This window comes from Tetrao urogallus, assembly GCF_951394365.1.
Source record: "Tetrao urogallus genome assembly, chromosome: 16".
Taxonomy (NCBI): domain Eukaryota; kingdom Metazoa; phylum Chordata; class Aves; order Galliformes; family Phasianidae; genus Tetrao; species Tetrao urogallus.
The window spans coordinates 1,769,156-1,790,629 of NC_136829.1; the positions used below are offsets into that span (position 1 = coordinate 1,769,156).

The following is a 21,474-nucleotide window of genomic DNA, read 5'->3' on the forward strand; positions in this document are numbered from 1 at the left end:
GGGGGAAAATGGAACAGGGTAGAAGTGAGGGGCTGGGGAGCACCTCATGTGAGGTGAAGCCGTGAGCTGGGATTGCTAAACCCAGAAGGCTGAGGACGACCTCAGAGCGTGTAAACGACACGCATTGATAGAGGGTCGATGAGCCAGCGCCGCTCTTCCAGGCGGGGCCCCGCAGGCAGGCCGGGCCGGAAGCTCTCCAGAGGCGCCGGGCGGCCTCACAGCCCCGCGCGCGAACCGACGGCGCACGCGCAGCTCCCGGCAGGCTCCGCGGCGGGGCGCGCACGCGCGCTGCGGGGGAGGGGAGCGCTGATGCAAGAGGCGAGCGCGGCGGTCGTGGGCAACGGCCAGCAGCGTCCCTGAGCCCCGCCGCTCCTCATCCGATTGCCCGTTCCGTGCCCGGCCGCAGCCATGTCGGGTGACGAGGTGAGGCTCGACGCCGTCGGGGAGGGAGCCGAGCCCCAGGGCTGTGCCGTTTCGCGGCCGGGGCCGCCGCCATGTGGGAGTGTGGGCCCGAGGCCTGCGGCGGCCACGGCGCGGCCTCCGCCCCGGGGCTGGGCCGGGGTTGGGCGGTGGGGTCTCGGCCTCTCGCGGGGTCCTCGGGGCCTTTCTCGGGGTCCTCACGGCCTCTCCTCGCGGTGCGGCCCCGCGGCTCCCGGAGCCGTGCTGTATCCCGCACGGCGGGGCCGGGGGAGAAGGAGACGTGCCGGCATCGCGTCCCTAGGGCGCCTCGTGCTCCTTGGGAGATAGCGCTTGACTTCGGTGTTTACCTCTTTTTGCAGCTTTAATATCTCGTCTTTCATCCCTGACAGCTCAGTGGGTCACTTAGCAGGTGATACCAGGCAGTTGTCCAAATGCAGTGGGTTCTGCTTTCAGAGGAGCGTGTGCAGTCGTCTTTGAAAAGTCTTTCAAATGTTGTGGCCGGAGCCATTGGTAACCTCGTTTCAGTCTTTCTCATGGGAAAAGGAAAGCTTTCCATGTATGAAGCTGTGAGCACCCTGATGGAAGACGTGGCCGGTGGGAAACTGCGCTGACAGAATCCATGAGACAGCTGCTTTTGGTCATTTTTCTTTGGTGTTGGTTCAGATACGTCTGTGGCTTATTTCTGAGCAAAGTATGCTCACTCTAACCTTGGAGACAAGCAACTCACAACTTCTCTGACATAATAAACAGCAAGCAGTGTAATTACAAGTTACTTTAATGGTAGCCGAGACTCGTTATTCAGCTGATGTGAATGAACATCCGGCATTTTTATGTCTAATTGCGTGGTGATTTGAAGACAGTGCTTTGATTCCAGAAATTAAGACCTCAGCTGCTTTCTGTCTCAGGTGCATTTGTTCTGACACTAAGGTGAGATCAGTGTAGTTAAGTTGCATCTGTGGTTTGCTTCATCTTGCAGACTGACAGAATGAAAGTGGTAGTAGCTAGCTGAGCTGTCAATGTAGATCTTCTGGATAGTGTGTTTGAGGGTGAGTGCACCCATAACTTCTCTGTATGTGGCTGCAAGGAGCCAAGTCACCCGTTATTGCTGAGCTTTTAAGGTGATGGTTGTGTTTTGTTTTTTAAAGCTACTGAGGAAGAGGATACGTGAATCTCAGAAGGCAGATCTGTAAGTGTTAGACTTCTTTGTCTGGTTTGCATCACAGACTTCTTCCAAGTATGGGCAGTTGCACTGCACCATAGCTTGAAATTTTCAGACCATTACAGCCGGGAAACTGCCTGGTAGAACCAGCTCTTGTCTGAGTGCTGCCCAGGAGTGGCACAGGAGGGACAGCACACATCCTGCTTGTGAGGAGCAGAATTCTAAACCTGCAAGTGATGAGCAGTATGTTAACCTCTAATTATCTGATTAGAAGTCTTATTATGTATCTAAAATCCTACTAGGTGATGACTGAAAGGTTTTCTTGCCCTTTTTGTGAAGCTCCAAAGAAATAATGCTGGAGAATGCTTTGTTCTGAGCAACTGGAGGCTTTAGGTGTTGATTAGTTATAAAGAATTTAGAATTCTATTGCAGAGAGCAGTGCAGTGTAGGGATACCTGTACTGCCTTGGTCTGTGTGTGGTGGACATGCCTATGTTTATTCAGACTGATGAAATGGGATTGTGACCTCTGTAGAATCCCCAGCAAGTGCCACTATTGCAGCAATTTGACGTGGGTTTCTGTCTTGGGAACTGGACTTGAAGCTGTAATTTTATATATATTTTTCCTCATCTTTTACTCACTTGATTTCTGTAAAGTGTGGCCTACAGAAGATGAAAATCCATATGGGAATTTGGCTCTGAGAGCTGAAATAGGATGGCAGTTTCTCATTTCTGTGTAGTAAAAGCATAGGCTTTGCTGGAGGCTGCAGACTCTTCGGTGGGCCCACAGCTTTTCCAGTACTTTTCATGCTTAGATGGTATCGTAATGCTTTGATTAATCAAATGTACTGAACAGAGAGAAAGTACGAAGAAATTCCTGAAGTTTCTAGCCAAGGAAGGCAGAAAGCCTGGTTAGCAGGTTGGTTACTTCAAATCATGGCTTGTTGTTGTTTGTTTTTTTTTTTTTTAAGTCATGTGTGACTTACATAAGATCTAAGCAGGACTCTTAAGTTCTTGATGATCAAAAATAGTTCAGGCATGGATGTCCTTCTCAGGATGTCCAGCTCCTGTATTCAGTTTCCTCAGAGCAGTTAGCCTGGTGTGACCAGGCTGAAGGGTGCAGGAGTTGGGTACAGTGTCCCTGTAGAGCCACGTGGGCTGTTGGAGCCATGCACCTCTGTAGAAGGCCAGCTGAAGAGCCACACACCTCTGCTGAACAGATTTTTTTCACCATTGGAACGGTCTCCAGAGTCTAAAAGCTGTCCTTAGTTCAGTGTGCTACTGAGGATGTACTCAGTCTCTTGTGGAGACAAGATATACCCTACAGCAGTTCAGGATGAGAGGGCTCTATTTTTTTCATTAGGAAGAGTGATTTGCTCTATGTGGAGTGATTCCTGCTTTGCAATTACACTCAATTTAATCATCTTATTCCTGCAGCTTCGTGCAAGAGATCTAGAAGACAAGTCTGGAGTCTCTGAAAGTTGCAGCATTCAGAAGAGTCTTGATCTTGAAAGTGGTGTTGGCTTGGTTGTTCCTAAGGCTGTACACCCTTTCCTGTGTCAGCATCCTGAGAAGTTCCAAGAGGAAGGCAGCAAACAGTGCAAGCAGTTGTGCACGCTGGGTGCTCCGCCCTGTGGGAGCATGATTCATGCGTGTGCCTGAGAGGGAAGGCAACCAACAGGACCTTTTAGAAAGCCATTCTAAGCATGCTGTGTACAACTAAAGGCTCACTGCAGCAGCCTGAAAGCCTCAGGCTTCTGTGGGCATTAACATGGTGCTGTGTACTGCATCTGAGTATCAGTTCAGAGCCTTTATAAGATGTATCTTCAATCAGAAGAACATCACAAGAGCGTCACCTGTACGAGAATGAAAAGTACGAGGAAAAGATTGCTTTATGGAAAGAAAACCTTTGAGGACGTAATGAACAAGAAGTAGGAGAATTTCTCATTTGAAATGGTTGTTATTCTGAAAGAGGGGTATTCATGATCCTGAATTTTACCTAAGTTAAGAAACAGCAGGAAGCAATCCCGTGTTGGGGAAGTTAAGAACTTGTGCTGATTGTCTGAGGTATCCAGATGATGAGTAGGTTAAAAGTCATTCCTGGGTTAGTGACTAGCTGAAGCAAGCTGCTCTGTTGGCTGAGGGACTCTTCAACAGCTTGGAGGTGAGACCTTTGCTTTTTCATAGTACTGAGCTGACACAGGCTGTAGCATCAGCTTCTTGTAGGGTTCTCCCAAGGCCAGAACGTTCTTGTCAAGAGAGTTGTTGGTAAGTTTTGCCTTTTAATCTATCTGGAAATTACTGTGCTCAGTGTGATGGGTGTTCTTAATCCTGTGAGTGTGTAGTGCTGAATGGCACAGCAGTTGCTTCATGTGGCCTTACTTCAGTATCAGAGTTCATAATGACATTGAAATGGAGAAGTTTCTGATCTGAAAGGTTCACAGCTGCAATATATTTTCAACTGAACTGGTACATAGGTAACAGGAAACTTGAGTAATCTTAGCTGTGTGGGGAAGAGCGGCAGAAGTGGAAGCTGGTGAGTGATCTTCTGACCTTTTCTTTCTCTCATCTTTTAAATCCTCTTTTTAGTTATGCCTGGGAAGAAGATCAGCTATTTTTTTACAGCAGCTCCATTTTTGAGGCAGTGAACTTGTATTACATTGTTGCAGGTACAGAAAAATTCCGGATTGAGAAGGGAGCTGAAGGACAGATGAGTTAACATAAGGAACGCGGAGGGAAGCTTGAAGATTTTAGAAATGGTAAATGCCAGGTGATGCCAGGTCATTATATTGCTAATGAACTCTTGATTTTTATAGATGATTTTCGATCCTACTATGAGCAAGAAGAAGAAGAGGAAGAAGAAGCCGTTTATGTTGGATGAGGAAGGAGCAGATACACAAACAGAAGAGACTCAGCAGTCAGAAACAAAAGAAGTTGAACCAGAGCCAACAGAAGACAAAGATGTTGAAGCAGATGAAGAAGACAGCAGGAAGAAAGGTAAAATGAATCTCTAGGGGGCCTCTGTATTTTGAGACTGGAAACCCCATTTCGAGAGCATGGTATCTTAACAAATAATGCTGAGTTTCTAGTTTAGGAGCTTGTCAATAGTAATAATCTCCTGCTTATTTGAGAAACCTGATTTGCTTCTCCTGCCTAAAACCATGTCCACAAACATACAGCTCATGTTAATTCTGCTTTTTTTGACTCAAATAGAATCACTGTGTGAGACCATGGAAAAAGAAGCCCTAAAACAGTTGTAAATGATTCTGGATGCAGTTGTTGCAATATTTCTCCAATTAAGCTGTAATGTGAATAATAGAGATATGGTTAAAAGGCTTTCTAGTTTTTGGGCAGCTGTGAATGCAACAGCAAGGCTGTTACTCATAATCTTTTTTGGAAATAAGCTTATGTGTGTACATGTGACTTGGCCTTTAAGTTGAGACCAATGCCATTTCAAGATGACTTGAGTAAAGGAATGCTATTAACTTAAATCCATTTTTTTTTCTTGTTAAGATTGGTTCCAACCATCAACCAAAGAAACTGTGCTTTTCTCCTGCAGTTTTCTTTTAGCTTTTCAGTGTTTCCAAAATAATTTCAGAAGTAACTAATTCCTCTTGTGTAACAGAAAGATTCAACACTTGAAAATAAGAAAATGCAGTTATAAGATAGGGAAATTGTAAAACAGCTCTTGCAGTGTCTAGGGATAGATGAGGATGACTTCCAAAACGTGAAGGATATCTGTAGGAGCTGCAGATTACTGTTTGTGTCTTACTGTCATGTTTTGAAGACTTTGGGTGTGAATTGGAAACTGTGAAGTCTGAACTGTTGCTGTGGTTGTTAACATCTGTACCTTTGCCAATCATTTGTTGTTAGATGCAACAGATGACTTGGATGATTTGAACTTCTTCAATCAAAAGAAAAAGAAGAAGAAGCCAAAGAAGATATTTGATATAGATGAAGTAGAAGAAGGTGTAAAGGTTTGTTTTCATAACCAGGCCATCTTGTCTGTTGCCAGAAACTTTCTTGCTTTCATTTTTCTGGGGATTGTCTGGAGAGGAGCTGTTTCCTATCTGACATCTTGTCTTGGTGCAGTTAACAGGAGTCTCAGTGTGTCCTTCCTGTGTGGTAGTTCTGCTGAATATGTTAGTGCACAGAGACATTTGTCTGGAAAGGAGAAAATGTAACAGATATTTGCAGTAAGCCAGTAATTCTGTGACTTGCAGGAAGGGCAGATTATCACCTAGGTTAGCTCCCTGATGAGGTGAGAGGAAGATAGATGATGTCAGACTGCACACAACAATCCTCTGAAGGCCACTCTTCAAATAAAGGGTATTTATCTGCTTTGATCTGTTTTTACTCTCATGTTTTCTTTAGAAATGGTTGGCTACCGTTCTGTGTTCCAGAAATTGTGCGAGGTATTTTTACTCTTCTCAAGTTTTATTCCAAGTCATCATTTAGTATCGCATGTCGGTGTCACTGGAAAACCCAGAGAGCAAGAGAGCAGATAAATGTTATGTTACACGTAAATCTGCTATTGGATTTTGCCTTCTGCAGAGGAAAAGCCCCTCTGATCTGACCCAGATAGCCTAAATGCTTGCTGTGTGTGTTCTCTGTGGTGCAGGAACATGCCTGCATCCGGGAAAGGATTGTGGTATCAAAGCTAGGAAAGGAATGTGATAAATTAGACTAGCACAGCTTTGCTTCTCAGTAGTGTCCATGGCTCGTAGGGGGTTTTGTTCCCCTGCACGCTGATGTGCTGCTGCCTTTAGTGAAATACAGTGTTACTTTGTTTCTGACCAGCCAATGTTAACTTGAAGTTTCTTGATTGCATTCATTATCTACAAGGGAGCAGTGAGTTCCAAAGGAAGTAGCATAGACTAGATACAGTTTCAATGCAGAACTGTGGCATGTGGTAGGTGCGTGTTCCTCGTAGCTCAGCTTGGCATTTGAAAAATGTGTCCCTGTTTAGTGCAGGGCTCTCCTCAACAAACTTTAGTTTCTGTTCTTTTCTATATGTTTCAGGACTCTGGTAAGTAATGCTAATCCTTATACTGGTAGCACACTATACTAGATGGTTTCTAATGCTGTATAGTGAAGATTTTTATGTTTAATACTGGATGCTGCAGTCTTAATTTTATTTTTTTTTTTGGTAGGAATTAAAAATTGAGGGAGATGTGCCAGAGGTGGTAGAACCTGAAGATGACCTTGACATCATGCTGGGCAATAAGAAGAAGAAGAAAAAGTTTGTGAAGTTTCCAGATGAAGATGAAATATTGGAAAAGGATGAAGGTAAAAGTATAATGTAGTTAATCCAGTTTTGAAACTGAAAAGGCCATTTTGAGGGTGAATAACTTGCTTGGGTATCTTTTATTCTAAAAATTAATTTTGTTACTCTTATCACTGTCATGTTTATCAGAAAAATCTTCTATGGAAGGAGCCTAAATCCCCAGTAAATGCTGGTAGCCCTTCTGGCCAGATGAAGAGAGATTTCACATCTCAGTAAAATCTTCTGTTGATGTACCTTTGAGAAATGCTGTGCACTCAAGGCTAAGTAAATGTTTTTTTTCTTGATGAATCCCATACAACTTTCTTTCCAGCTTTTGAGGATGAAGATAGCAAAAAAGATGACGGGATTTCTTTTAGCCTTCAGTCAGGACCTGCGTGGGCAGGCTCAGAAAGGGACTACACATATGATGAGGTAATGTTAAAAGGCTTTCAAGGTATCTTTCATGTTAATGTGCTACGTCAGAGCAGAGCCTTACGTTCATATGTCTTCCTTCCAACTTAAAATTAAAGGCTTCTACTCAGAAGCTCGTGAGCACAAAAATAACAAAAGAGCATCTTTTGTCACAGTTGACTTCCGTATGGGGCACGTTAATGATATTTAAAGTGACTTCTGCAAGCAGGCTGGGGTACCTGGAGGTTATAAAGTAAACTCCTGTGAAAGCATCTTTCAGTCTTTGCGTTTATCAGGACATTTTAACTGTATTCAGAAGCTTTCAGGAAGATGGGCTCATGCGCAAATTTGGTCTAATACTCATTGATGAATGCTATCTCAGGATTTTAGAATGATGTACTGCAGTGGGAATGTCTCGTGTCGCTTGAATGATGATTTGCTTGTTTTTGCAGTTGCTCAATAGAGTATTTAACATCATGCGGGAGAAAAACCCAGATATGGTAGCTGGAGAAAAGAGGAAATTTGTCATGAAGCCTCCGCAGGTGGTGAGAGTAGGGACCAAGAAAACATCCTTTGTCAACTTTACAGATATCTGCAAATTGTAAGTGTTGCTCTTAAGGTTTGTCAAGCATAGTGGAACTTTCTGTGCTGTTAGCTATTGAATATGTGCTTTTTGACAGAAGACAGACCAAAGTGGAAGCTATCTTGGCACACTGTTCATTTCCTGGATTTTTTTTTTCTTGGTACAGCGTTTATGAAGACGATGGAATTTCTTACTTTGTACTTTATCACAGAAATCACAGAATCACCAAGGTTGGAAAAGACCTTCAGGATCATCCAGTCCAACCATCAAGTTGGACTTCAGTTACCAGTAGGATAGGCTTCATGGATCTTGTGGGCTGAAACACTTGTAGCAAGTTTGTAGTTGGGTCTCCAGTGGTGTTTATTTGCAAGGCTTTGGATACAGGAGGAGGGATGAATATTCCTTCTAATTTTGAGATAAGCTGCAAGTGCTGTTCTCTTGATAAATCCATGGAGTTCAGTATTGTTATTCTTATGCTTGTCCTAATTACTTCTGTTCATCGTGGGCACTTCCTGGAGCACACATCTGGTTTGTTTTGTAGGTGTCCAGACGAGCATACTGAGTATCTGCATGATAGGCTACAGTAGAATTTGAGGGGTTGCTATCAGTGCTTTTGCAGAGCACAGAGGATAGCAAAGGGGTTGAATGGCAAATCTGAGATACACAAAATTTGCTTTCAACTTAATTTCAGTATTTCCTCTCTAATTATGGTGTGTGTGTGTGTGTATGTGTGCATGTGTGTGGACTGTTCAACTTTCCTGTGTCCTCAGTTCATTGTCTGCCTCTGCTGCTTGGTACAGGCCCTCTGGCACTGCCCTTTTAAATTGGATAATTTAAGATCATTTTTGCCTGCCATTTCTATATAGGTATCAAATTTCTCTGGAGGACAGAGGTTAAAGATATCCTTACTTTTATTTTTAGATTACATCGTCAGCCAAAACATCTCCTGGCATTTTTGTTGGCAGAATTGGGTACAAGGTAAGGCTATGGGGCTGTAAGTCGTGTATGCAGGAAGCAATGGCAGGGTAGTTGTCATTGATCGAGTGTAAGATTCCTCATTTTAGATCTGTTTATATGTGCTTGAACATCAGGCTCTCCTTTCCTACACCCAGATGCTGTGCTGGGTGATTGAAGAAAGGGCAGCTCATGGAAGAGGCAAGCTCTCAGTCCTGGGGACAGTTAGGATAACACTTTGGATTTGTTAACCAGGACTTCTCTCAAAAAATGATCCAGTCACAGAGCTGATTGACTCAGTTGGTGAGGATGGCTCATAATTACCTTAAGGCATGTAATTGCTAAGAAAGAGAGAATATCTGCCCATCTGATAGAAGTTTTGAGGGCCTGTAGCTAGTTACTCTAATGCCACGTGTAAAATTCTCTTGTCTTAGCATAAAAAATGCTTGTGCTTTTAGAGGCCTTTGATATAAAGGATCTCATGCTGTGATAATGTACTTTCTTGTTGTCTATTCCTTTCTGTCTTGCAGATTCAAACATTGTTATGTAGACATACAGAATCAAGCCATCTAATTGCAGTGTGGATGTAACAAAGTCTCACTTCAGTTTCAGATGATTTGGAAAAAAAAAACTTGCAAACTGTAGTCTGGAAGTGTGTTCAGTTTATTGTGTCAGGGTGGCTAGGAGAGGGTCTTAGTAAGGCAGAATAGCAGAGTTGTCTTGGTCACTTCTGTGAGACAAGCAGGTACTGATTCTCAGTTCTTGATTTGGCAGCTTCACTACAAAACTGATCTCTCAGTTGATCTTGTTTTTATTGCAGTTAGCATTGTGTTTGTGTGACCTTTGTGTAGATTTTAAAGTGCTGTCAGAATTTTACATGCTATTTTCCCCATGAAGTAATTCTGGCTTACTCTTATCTTGAATGCATCACTTATCTCGCTTCACATTCCTGACTTCATACACTTTTTAACATTTGATGTCTTTTGTAAATCAATTACTTCACATTCCTTTTTCTTTTAACCTAGTGGCTCAATAGATGGTAACAACCAGCTTGTAATCAAAGGAAGATTCCAGCAAAAACAGATAGAAAATGTCTTGAGAAGATATATCAGTAAGTGTGACTTCCTTTTCCCCTACAGCTTTCTCCCAGACCCCATTTGGTGACTAGAGGTCTGTGTATAGCTCACAGTCTCCTGCATATTTGCATGTTGTGGAGAGTCTGTGCTAACAAGTGGTGGTTTTGCTGTTACTTTATAATGGGATAATGCAAGTGAAGGTTGATGTACTGTATTATAGCAAGTACCTGGGCAGTAATCTGTCCTGGCACTGAAATGTGCCGAGGAAAACAGTGCAAGTGATTGAGAATTTCTTACCTTCATCTGATTTTTCACTTCTGGTTTTGATGAGGACTACAAAAATTAAACAGTAGCTCTTACTGTTCAATGTTAATTAACAAATAAAGCATGTGTGCTGTGAGGTAAGGGGCTTGCAGATTATTTGCAGCAAAAAAAAAAGCTTTTTTAGACAGTGCTGTATCTTCACAAGGTTTGCTGATGACTGGGAATGTATTTTCAGCAAAGAAAGTCATGGGGAGCCAGAGAGAAGCTTGAACTGACGGTCATTTTTAAAGCACTGGTGCCTGTGCACGATGTACCAGATGAAACCCTCTCTTTGTTAACCTGGGAGCTGGGAGGAATTTTTAGGTTATCTCAACCTCTGTGATTTTCACAGTAAGCCCTTCTAATTCAGTAGATCAATTTAAACAGCCTTTGAGAACAACTGTTAAACTAAAGGCTGAAGAACTGGTGGAGTGTGTCTGTTTGTTTGTTTCCTGCTGGTGATTCATGACCTTTTAACTGGAACTCAATTCCTTTCCTGCAGAGGAGTATGTCACCTGTCACACGTGTCGGTCACCAGACACGATTCTACAGAAGGACACCAGGTTATATTTCTTGCAGTGTGAGACTTGTCACTCCCGCTGCTCCGTCGCCAGCATCAAAACTGGTTTCCAGGCTGTCACAGGCAAGAGAGCACAGCTCCGTGCCAAAGCTAACTAGTTTGCTAATCAACACTGGATTTTGCAAAGTGTTCTGGGGAGATATGACTGGACAGGTTCGCAATCGGAATGGATTTAGTTACCATTGTATTAAAACAAAGATTGTAAAAACTACAAGAAATTTGGCTTTTGATTGATTGGTCTGTGAAATCCTTGCAAGTTGCAGATCCTCAAGCTGTTCACATACATTTGCTCATTGAATATATTTTACCTACTGTAAGGAACGCGATGGGAAAGGAGGTGCTTTTTAATCCATTCAGACTTCTGTAAAACACGAGATAAATTAAAGATACTCTAACAGTGAGCGTCTTTGATTTGGGTTTTTCCTTTAGTTTCTGCTCTAAACAGTTCCTGGGAATGGTGTTCTGTTCTGCAGATCATGTCACTGAGCTGTGCCCGAGACTTAGATGGAAGGTTAGCATTATTTCAGTTTTGTGTAAGGAGTCGATCTTTAGGTAGGCTGTCGTTAAGCAGAGATGAGTCGCAGAACAGAAGTGATGTACCACCATAAGAACTGCTTGTGCTTTTGTAGCCACATTAGAATGGGAACATGTTGGCCACAGGCAGTGACATCAGGACAGGTTGATGCTGCTTTATTAGCAGACTGTAGCTTGAGCTAGTTCAGACACCGTATGGATGCTGAGTCTTAACACAGAATTGATAAGCTATTACAAGCTTTCATAGTATCACAGTACTAAATTTTGCAATTTCCAATAGAGAAATGTTTATATAAGTCCTGCACTCTTCATCACTTTAAAAATATATATTTAAATGCAGCAAAAATAGAAAAGTAGGTGACATCATTGATTGATGGCTGCGACACACTAATGGGTAAATCTAGAATTTATGGAACGTACTGCCAAGGAGTTTGTATTCCAGAATAAGCAGTGTCACCTCTTGGTTGTAAGTCAGGTACCTCTCTCCACTAGCAGCCAGTATCAGTAATTGTGGGGGGATGCACACAGTGCTGCCCTAACTTGTTCTCTCTAGTGCTGCAGAACTTTTCTTACAGTTGCCAAGTACAAAGATGCAAATGCAGGGTGAGCCCTTTGTGAGTACTGTACTGGGGGGGCTGGGAAATAGGTAGAAGTTGTTTTCATTTAACCCATCTATAAAATGGTGCAGTCAGGTTGAGGTGCAGTAGCTCAGGACTGTTGGCTTGCATCCCTGTGGCTTTGTGGAGTTGCTTCCTCCTTTGGGAAAACTGTGGTGATTGTGAACACGAAGTATCCGAAACTGAAGGGTTTCTACGAAGTTTTAATCTTTGTACGTATGTTAATGCACAGCACAGTTTTGCTGGGAAGTCACTGCTATTTGAAAACTTGACAGCACTGTAAGGCAAATATCAAGATTTTTATAGTTGGTTTCTTAAAAGCATTATGAGTTCCAAGTGAGCTATAACAAATGTTGGATGTATCTTAAAGTGAATAAAGCCAGGATCAGTGCCTCTTGTAACATTATTGTTGTATTCTTGTTTTTTTCTCTAGCAAATAGGCATTCTCCTGTTGGCAGTAAAACTGGGGAAGTGCTGGTTGCCTTCTTTCAGTGACCTACTAAAATAACTAAGAAACAATTCACTGCTCTTTGCATGCATGCTTTCCTGACTCAAGTAATTTTATTGTCTGTAAAAATTCATCATCCATCTTAAAAATGCAAGCTGGGGCTGATTTAGTGGGTTAAATGTAGAGTTTAATTTCACTAGATTTGGATCAAAACGTTTGTTAACATTGAAGTAAATCAAACCCATCGTATGTGAGGTCTGATGACTATGGACACTAAATAGGTGTATTTTGTCTCTCAACATGAAAGCCCCCTGGTGTTGGTGTTGATGGCTAATGGAGTGGAAAACCTCTTGATGTGGACTTTGCTGGCACGTAAGTCTGCTGTGTCCAGGAGCAGATACTTGTTTATTGAAAGCAAACATAAGAACCTCCACTTTCTTACCAGTGTACCTTCAAAAACAAATGTCATCCACTGTCTGTGTTTTGTGCCTATTGTTGCTTGCCAGGCTGATGGGTTTGAAGTACAGTCCTGTGTTCAGAGGGAAAAAAAAAAATAAAATTGGGTTTGTTGTACTGCTGAATGTAAGTAAGCAGCTTAGAAATGGATTTCCTAACAGAGCAAGGTGCAGCTTTGCCACGGGCCTGTGTGCAGGCATGGATAACTGGGAGGCAAACAGTTCTGTTTCTACATGCTTTCCTCAGTGAGATGCAACTTGGCTGCATGGTGCTGGTGGAGATGTGGGAGCTGGATTTTCATTTGGCACTGAAGGCAATCCCTATTTGAGTGGGCTGGGTAAGAGCTGAGCAGTTAAGAGCACAGTGATGCAGTTGGGTTGCTCTTCTCCACGTCTTCTGTATTTGTGAGCTTTTATGCTTTGTTTAAGTGATCTCAGCTATTGTAGGCCTGTTCCTTTCAGTAGTGAAGATGCAACACCTCCTCCAGCCCTGACCATGAAAGTCTGAAAGCCATCATTGAAGGTCCTAGGAGAGCTATAGAGTCATTCTGTGGTTAATCAGCCTGAAATTTACTGATATCCTTGCAAGAAGAACAATGTCTTTTTAACGTATTTGCCAGGTAAACACTTCTGTTGTGTGTACAGGGAGCTGAAACTCAAGGACTTGCTTCTGTCAGCACATAATGGGTAAAATGGAAACAGACCTGATTCCCTGATTTGCTGTGGTGGCAGTGGGATCAGCTACTGATGTCATGTGGCTCTGAATTAACAATACTATTAAAGTAAAATGGGTGGACCTAAGCACACCTTATGGGAGCATCTGTCTGGAGCAAGGATTTAAAGCAGCAGTGTTTATTATGACCTGAAATGATGTGAAGAAGAACGAAGGAGAGGCGCTTGTGAGAAGTTCCTATGGTCTGTGAGGCTTCTGGTCACAGCTGTGTGTGGTTCATCAAGGATTGTGTTCTCCAGTCATACACCCTGTACCCTGGAATCCCTGGTTTGTGTCAGTTTTGTGCCCATTTGACAAGGAAATGGTCATCTGAGGTGAGCAAGGGGAAAAAACATGGGCTTAAAGGGTGCTGAAGAGAGAAGGAGGTTTATCACAAGTTGCAGGGGGTGCTCTGTGGTCAATAGGGTGAAACCACATCTGCTGGTAATCTGGCAGAGGGTGGATGAAGTAGAAACTGCAGGGAGGTTCTGCAAGTCAGGAGAATGAAGTTGTGTGTGATGCTGACAGCTAGATTTGTAATAATTTATCTGTAGTGTTTTGAATAATGTTTTCCATGTATCTGTGCTGCCCCTCTGATCCATGCTTTTTCCAGTGATGTATTCCAGATTACCAGAAGAGGATCCAAGAAGCTGAAGGCTGAGCTTTGAGAAGGAATTGAAGGCAGATGTTTAGCAGCAAACACAAGAGTTACCAGTTCAACATCAGTTTGCTCAGACAACAAACTGCAAAGTCACTTGAGTTTGCTAGATAATTGCTTGCTATTTTTTTTTTTTACACAGAGGTCAGACACAACACAAGATGCTCTGCTTTTCCAATGCAGCACAGGAGGCCCGAAGCTGAAGTCTGTAGTTTCTTGGGCTGCTATGTGTTGGTGGAGGTTGGGTTGGACACATGCAGCTCTATCCCATGTTCTTTCTGCATGCACAGGGCATAGTGGCAGTTAACACAGCTTGTTCCTGTCCCATGTACCTTTCTGTCTGCCTTGGAAAAACTAACCTCAAATCCCTTTACCAGGAGAGTGGTGAGGTGCTGGAACAGCTGCCCAGAGAGGCTGTGGATGCCCCATCCATCCCTGGAGGTGTCCAAGGCCAGGTTGGATGGGGCCCTGGGCAGCCTGGGCTGCTATGAAATGGGGAGGTTGGTGGCCCTGCATGTGGCAGGGGGTTGGGGATTCATGATCCTTGAGGTCCCTTCCAACCCTGGCCATCCTATAATTTTATGGAATGCTTGTTATTTGAGTTGATAGCTGAAAGTGCTTAAGATAAACCATAGAATGAGGCAGAGAAGTGGCAGTGCTGCTTTAGACAGAGGAAGTGAAGCTACACATGGAAACATTGCTGCTGGTAGACCTGAGGCTTTTCTCTGCAGGAAGAAAAATGCTCTCTCCTTTCCCTACTGCTGTGACCACTCCGTTCCTCACTGTGCAGCTGTTCATCTTTCTTTTTGTGCACTGAGAACCACTTCATATTTCTGAAATGCAGCAGTAAGAACTCGACATCTGTGCCATTAATAGTTTTCCTGCTGAACACTCAGCAGAAATGTGTGGATAACTCCCCTGGTCCATTCCATTTCTGTGGTGAACCTGTGTCCTCTGAGAGATGGGGGTTTCTCTGATGTTCTGCTTCTATAAGCAGCTTCTATGTGTGATGAGGGGGTTGGTGTTTTTTAGATTTTTCCTGCACTAGAATTAAAGCAAAACTTCATAGTGACTCCCAAGACTGAACTATGGAGCTCTCTGTGTCAGGCCCTGCTGAAACTGCTGCCAGCTGGGATGCTGGAAAGAAGGAAAATGTGTCTGTAACCATGAGCAAAATTTAGCCTGGTGTGTGGATTTTTACAGGCATCCACGTAGTTTGTGTGTCAGGTTGGAAGCAAGGGAAAATCTGCAACGAATGCTTTCAAAATCTTTTTGAGGATTTTCTAAATTCTGTATCAAAGCAAATGAGTTTTAAATCTTTTTTTTTTTTTTTTTTTCCCCTCCCCAAGCCTTGCTTGCTGCTCTGGGTAATTGTCCCAGAGGTTTCCTTTGATTTCTTTCCTCCATGCAGAAACGTTGCTCTGCAGCATGGATGGAGCGTATTTACACAGGTAGGGGGTGGGGCTGGATCTTGGGGCTCCTAAGGTGGTCTCACAGTCCTCCTCTGGCAAAGCTCATTTCTTTAAAAGAGGAAAAGAAAAAGAAGTCTTACTACTTTCACTACAAGGAGAAAAGCTGGATGTGCTCCTTTTTGAAAGCAAGGCACAAAAGGAGAGTGAAAAACACGTCTGTGATCCTTTTCAGTTCTGTGCACTGAAATGCCTTTCCCTGCTGCTCGTGGTCTCGCTGCCTGCTGCAGGCCTTGCCTGATGCTGTTGGGCCAGCACCAAAATAGCCCTTTTGCAGTGATCCATCGTTCTGGGGAATGAGAGTTCATTCTTGTGCCGCTTTCCCTCCCTGCTTTGTCCCCATGCTTTCTGATGCTCTCAAACAATGCGGTTCTAAACCTGCAAGTCTCAGCCAAAAGAGGATGGGAATTTTCCCTTTTCCTACTTAAAAGAACTTTGTGAAGATCTCTCAGGTCCTCTTGAAGTGGTTGTTTGGGTCCAAGGCTGTGATTGCCTTTGAGGGGTTACCTAAAGGCTGACAGGATGCTTGGGGCTGGCTTTCTCAGCACATGCAGGCTCTTTTTTTTTCTTTTTTTTTTTTTTGTCTCTGAGCATTTGTTTGTAATGCAGGCATCCCCCTCTCAGAGGGAACTGGAGCGCATTGTTCATCCAGACCAATGCATGGACACTGGGGATGTGGCTGTTAAATCTCAACTCTGACAAAGGACATATTTGGGCTTGAAGAGTGGTGTGGACTGTGGGGTGGGAGAGAAAACTAGAAAACAGGTAGAACCTGTGGGTTGAGATAATGAATGTTAAATCGGATAGAAAATGAAGAGATCATAACAGAATGCACATTGCAGTTGCATCATTGGCCAGCTCCCTCCATTTCATATTCCTGTGTGACATCATGTGGTGTGGGACATCCCTTGGGCTGCTTTGTGGCAGCAGTCCTGGTCCTGTCCTCCCCGGCTCCTTGTGCCCCCCAGCTCCTCACTGGCAGGGCAGTATGAGAGGCTCAGCACTGCTCAGCAGTGGCTACATTAAAAAAGCAATGCCTCCTCTTTATTTCCATGGAAAAGACAACAAATACAAGGAGGATAATAACGCTATTTGGTAGAATAGATTCTCAGCTACAAATCACTATTTCCCAACAGTCACCGCCATTCGCTCTACATTTTCACCAGTAATGAATAAGAGTGCTCATGCTATTCTTGTAAATGAGTCTTGTTGATGAATGTCAGGGGTGCCAGTTCTTCTATGTGGAGGAATGCAGCTCCACACCCTTGCTCCATAAGCACTTCCATGTCAGGTGCCATTCTGTCAGACTGCAACAGGATGGGATGGGATATCGGTGGCAAGGATCATGCTCTACTGCCATCCCACCACCATCTGCCTCTGATGTCATCACAGGATGGCCAGGGTTGGAAGGGACCTCAAGAATCATAAAGCTCCAACCCCTCTGCCGCACGCAGGGCCACCAACCACCACATTTAATACCAGCCCAGGCTGCCCAGGGCCCCATCCAACCTGGCCTTGAACACCTCCAGGGATGGATGGGGCATCCGCAGCCTCTCTGGGCATGTCATGGACCAACACCATAAAACAGACTTTACTTTCAGAGCAGCCCTCATAACAGTAGGAAGTGAGGACTGGGCAAGTGAGGAAATGCTAATAAGGAAAAAAAACAAAAAAAAAAAACAAAAAAAAAAAACAACCAAGAAATGCAGTGAATTGCTTTGTGAATGCAGAGCTGGTTCTGGTTTGGGATGTGGAACAGTGCTGTCTGAGCACAGCTCTCTGGTTGCTGTGTATCACTCAGCTGCCTCCATTGGGTGGGAACAGCCAGGGCTCCGTGCTGCACCTGCAGGGCGCTGAGTGTGTCAGTGTGACACCCAGAGTGTTTTCTATGCTCCCAGCCTTGTGGTTGGAGATGAGCTCTTCCATCTGTAAGGTGGGTTGCTTTTCTCGTACCCTCTGCGCTGCCGTCTTCTTACTGCTTCTTTGGTGACCCAATTGGATTCAACAGACCGTGTGCTGTCCCAGTGCGTATCTGGGGGCTTGGTCTTCTCTGTACACCACCAGCGAGTGCCTAAATTGGGTATCTGCCAACACGAGTTGCATCCAGCTTGGGAAGTGCCTGGCTGTTTTCCAGGAGGAAGGCCTTGAGCTCATCTGACAACACAGGTTTCTTTTGTGGAAAGAAAAGAATGGGGATATCTTGAACGGGAAAATGATCCCCCAGCAAAAATTTGAGCATGGGAAGAAGCATCTGTATTTTGCTGTATAAAGATGGCATTTCCAACAGGTTTTCTGAAAGCTCCTTGCTGCCAGGAGAACAGCTGAAACAACTGCAACAAAAGCAGATCTGATGCTCCTCACCATGATGGAGCTGTTGGTATGACTGAACCCAAAGGAGCACGGCTGCCGTGTGCTTCTCATAGCTGGTGCCCCATTCTTTGCTGTGCTCAGGGCTCACTCGTGGAGAGCAGTGTGAGTTCTGTATATCCTGCTGCTGAGGGAACATTTCTGCTGGGGGTAAACCAGACCTGGTTGGGCATCAGATGAATGCTATGAAGAGCAGTTGCAAAGGCAGCACGCAGTACTTGTGCTGGGTGGGTGTGCATTGTTCTGCCCTGCTGGAATCCCTCCTCAAATGAGCTATTAAGGTTTTCTGCAGATGAGAACAATTCCCAGTGGATCACTGCTTTGGTTCATTTAGGACCAGATTTCTCATAGCGCAGCTCTGAGTGTCACCATCTGCAGCTGGTATCTGTTTTTCAGAAAAAAATCCCATGCAGCAAGCGGGTTTGACAGGAGGATCTGGAATGAATTAGAGGAGCTGAACACATCTTCTATTGTTGTTTTTGCTGGTGGGGCTCTGGAGCATTTGACTTCTGGTGTTGTTCTTGTAGTGTTGGCATTGTTCATCTCCTGTGTGCTTTGGGTTGCTGCCCACTGGGGCTCAGTCCTTGCAGGTTTCTGAGCACCCAAACCACGCTGATGGGCTCAGCACACCTGGTGGTACGTGGAAAGGAGAGAAATTCCAAGGTAGCCACGTTGGGAAAACACACACAGGGGTGTGAATGCAATGGGTAACACCGGGACCAGAGCATGCTGCATCGCTCCACCATCAGCTGGGTGACCCCTCAGGCACCTGGCACTGCCACTTTTCTTAATACCTCCCACTCTTTTTGTGCTTTTGGTTTCAATTCACCTTCCCACGCTTTCATTAACGTATCTTTGCATCTTCTCCCTCTCTCTTGAAATTCTGGTTTCTGAATGCAAATGCACATCCCAGTGCCCATGTTGGCCTGATCTGCCCCCCACGCATGGAAGCTGTGCTGATTCTGTGTTCACACCCAATCAGTGAAGGCTATGTGAGTTGTCTTAGAACTTTTAGGCACAAAGACAGTCCCTTATGATCAATTTATGATTATTCTAGTTCTGTCCTTACCCCTCCTGCTGCTCGCCTCCCACCTGATCTCATCTTTTCACATCAGTTCCTAATGCAGTTATTCAAATACTACATCAGATCCTGATGTGGAAACAAGCTCGCAATTGCTTGTGGTTCTGGCCTGTGAACCCACTCTGGAGGTCCTGAAATCTCCCAGGACTCAGTCCTGGTGCTCACGGTGGAAGCTGCCTGCCTTGTCCCCCAGGAGCTGCTCACACTGAGCTCAGAGTGGGGCACTCTGCTCTGCAGGGCTGTTCCAGTGTCCCCATCCTGCTGCCATGGCCAACCAAGAGCCATGTCCCTGACTGCAAGCAATGTGAATCCTCTGTGAGTGGGGTGAGCTGGGCTGTGTTGGCTGAGGAAGAACCAGCAGCTCCCCAAAATTACTTCAAAGGATGTTTCAGTTGGAGGGACAGCACCAGGGAAGAAGCACTGTGATGTGGAGCAAACCCAAGAAGAGACTTCAGAGGAGCCATTGCTCTGCTACATTGGTCCCTGGGCTCTTCCAGGGCTTTTCAGGCAGACCCTGAAGACCATCAGATACTTTCTAAGCACACACCTCATTTTTACACTTCCTTGAATGTTTCCAGATTGCTAATCAAGATTCTGATTTGCTTCTCAACATCTAATCCATGGTTGGGCAGTGCTTTCCTGGAGGATAATGGCTGGTACCCACTGGGAGCCATTGGAGATACTTGAACACATCTCTCAATGTTTCCACAACTTTATTAAGACCGAGAAAAATTATGGAATTATCCCACAGATAATGGGAAGGTGTTGCAAGAAGGCTATGACATAGAGGCAGTGTCTGGCATGGTTATTACTACCACTGCAATAACATAAAGATTTCCAAAGCAATGAATGGGCTTCAACCATGTGATAGGATTTATTAAAGTCAGCAGGGGCTTTTGTTGTATCTCCTGACAGAAACTCAATGCAAGGCTACAGGCATCTTGGCCTGACAGGTTGTCTTTCCATGTCCAGAAGCTCATTGATGTTGCATTGGCACAGGCTGCTGATGGAGGTGGTGGAGTCAGTCTCTGAAGGTGCTCAGCAAAAGGTTAAATGTGGTAATGAGGGACATGGTGTCATGGTTTTATGGTTTTTGTTATCATATTTTGTTAGTAGGGATGCGTCATGGCTGGACTTGATGATCTTAGTGATCTTTCCAACCTTAATGATTTGGTGACCAAAGGAGTGTTAGGGACTGGAGTAACCCTGCTCTGTTGCTCTAACATCCACTGCTCTGATTTTGGTGCTCAGAGCACCAAAAAAGCCTTGCACATTGTCTTTTCCCATCCAGACCAGCACATTCAAGCCCAAAGCTTAAACCTCACACGTTTCACATTTCCTGTGATGCCTGCCTTCAGTGCAGGCATCACAATAGGAGATGGAAACATCTGGGTTTGTCTCCAGCAAAGACAATGTTGCTGTCACCATGATGACAAATGGAGTAGCAAATGTAAGGCAAGTGATGTCCACAGGTCTCAGAAGTGCAGTCTTGCATTTGTGGGTGGTGGGAAAAAGTTTTAACAACTTCCAGTTCACAAGATGGGAACTGGATGTGCACTTACTTCAGTTGTCACTCTATAGTGGTGGCTTCTCTTCAAAGAGTGCAGATGGTGAATTAAATGTTCCTCCTGGGGAAACGCCCAACCCTTGTCTTGGCACATCCCAGCAGGGCAGCATTGAGCGACAGGGACCGACTCCATGGGGACATCGTGATGGGGACATCATGGGAAAGCTGTTCCCACGTGGCTGGGTGCGCACAGGATGGGACAACATCACAGCCATTCAAGAGCTAACAAGATGTGACAGATGAGACAGAAGGACCACAAGTCCACCACAGCAAAGCCAGTAATGGGGTTCTGCTCTTCCCTGCAGTCTGTTCCCATGTGACAGCAGAGCGTGTTTCAGAGGCAGTACTGTGGTTCAGGAGCCGAGCTGTGACCTAAGCATGCAGCCTCCACCCCACATTTGTGGGTGTGCGTGCATGGAAAAATGGGGTGGGAGGGGAAGGCTGGGGACAGGAGCAGTGTGCAGGAAGAGGTGAGGAGGCTCCTCTTTTGGTAGCGATCCTCCCCAGCAAAACCCGCAGGGTGCTTCTCAGCTGCCCTCTGGCCTGAAGAGTGAAAGGAATGTTCCTTTTCCCACCCCACTGCTCTGTTTTTGCCTCTTTGTGAGATGTGCTGCACGGTCCCATACAGAACTCACTTTGCGAGGATGGATCTATGGCTAAAAGCAAAGATAACTGCCGTGCAAGGCCCTGCCTAACAGTTCCCAAAGTCCCTCATCCTCTGCAAAAATTTATCAGAATCAGAACAGCTGTGTGTCAAGGGACCGTGGCCACGCTCTAATGGCCTAAAACCAACTGCTGCACCAAGCTGGAGCAGTG

At 44.7% G+C, this 21,474-nt stretch overlaps 1 protein-coding gene across 3 annotated transcripts; it reads left to right on the plus strand.

Moving 5' to 3' along the window:
* Positions 1-408: 408 nt before the first annotated feature.
* Positions 409-10,884, plus strand: EIF2S2 (eukaryotic translation initiation factor 2 subunit beta; the record flags this gene model as incomplete). Of its 3 annotated transcripts, none has more annotated exons than XM_079543301.1 (9): positions 409-423; positions 4,394-4,574; positions 5,451-5,554; positions 6,731-6,866; positions 7,175-7,275; positions 7,707-7,855; positions 8,759-8,815; positions 9,817-9,902; positions 10,673-10,884. In XM_079543301.1, 9 exons carry the CDS (start codon positions 409-411, stop codon positions 10,846-10,848), a joined length of 1,005 nt encoding a protein of 334 aa, XP_079399427.1. In that variant the 3' UTR covers positions 10,849-10,884. The 3 variants fall into 3 exon arrangements, with proteins under 3 accessions (XP_079399427.1, XP_079399428.1, XP_079399429.1); XM_079543302.1 differs by having other exon boundaries at positions 5,451-5,548; positions 6,734-6,866; XM_079543303.1 differs by lacking the exon at positions 8,759-8,815.
* Between the last annotated feature and the right edge of the window lie 10,590 nt (positions 10,885-21,474).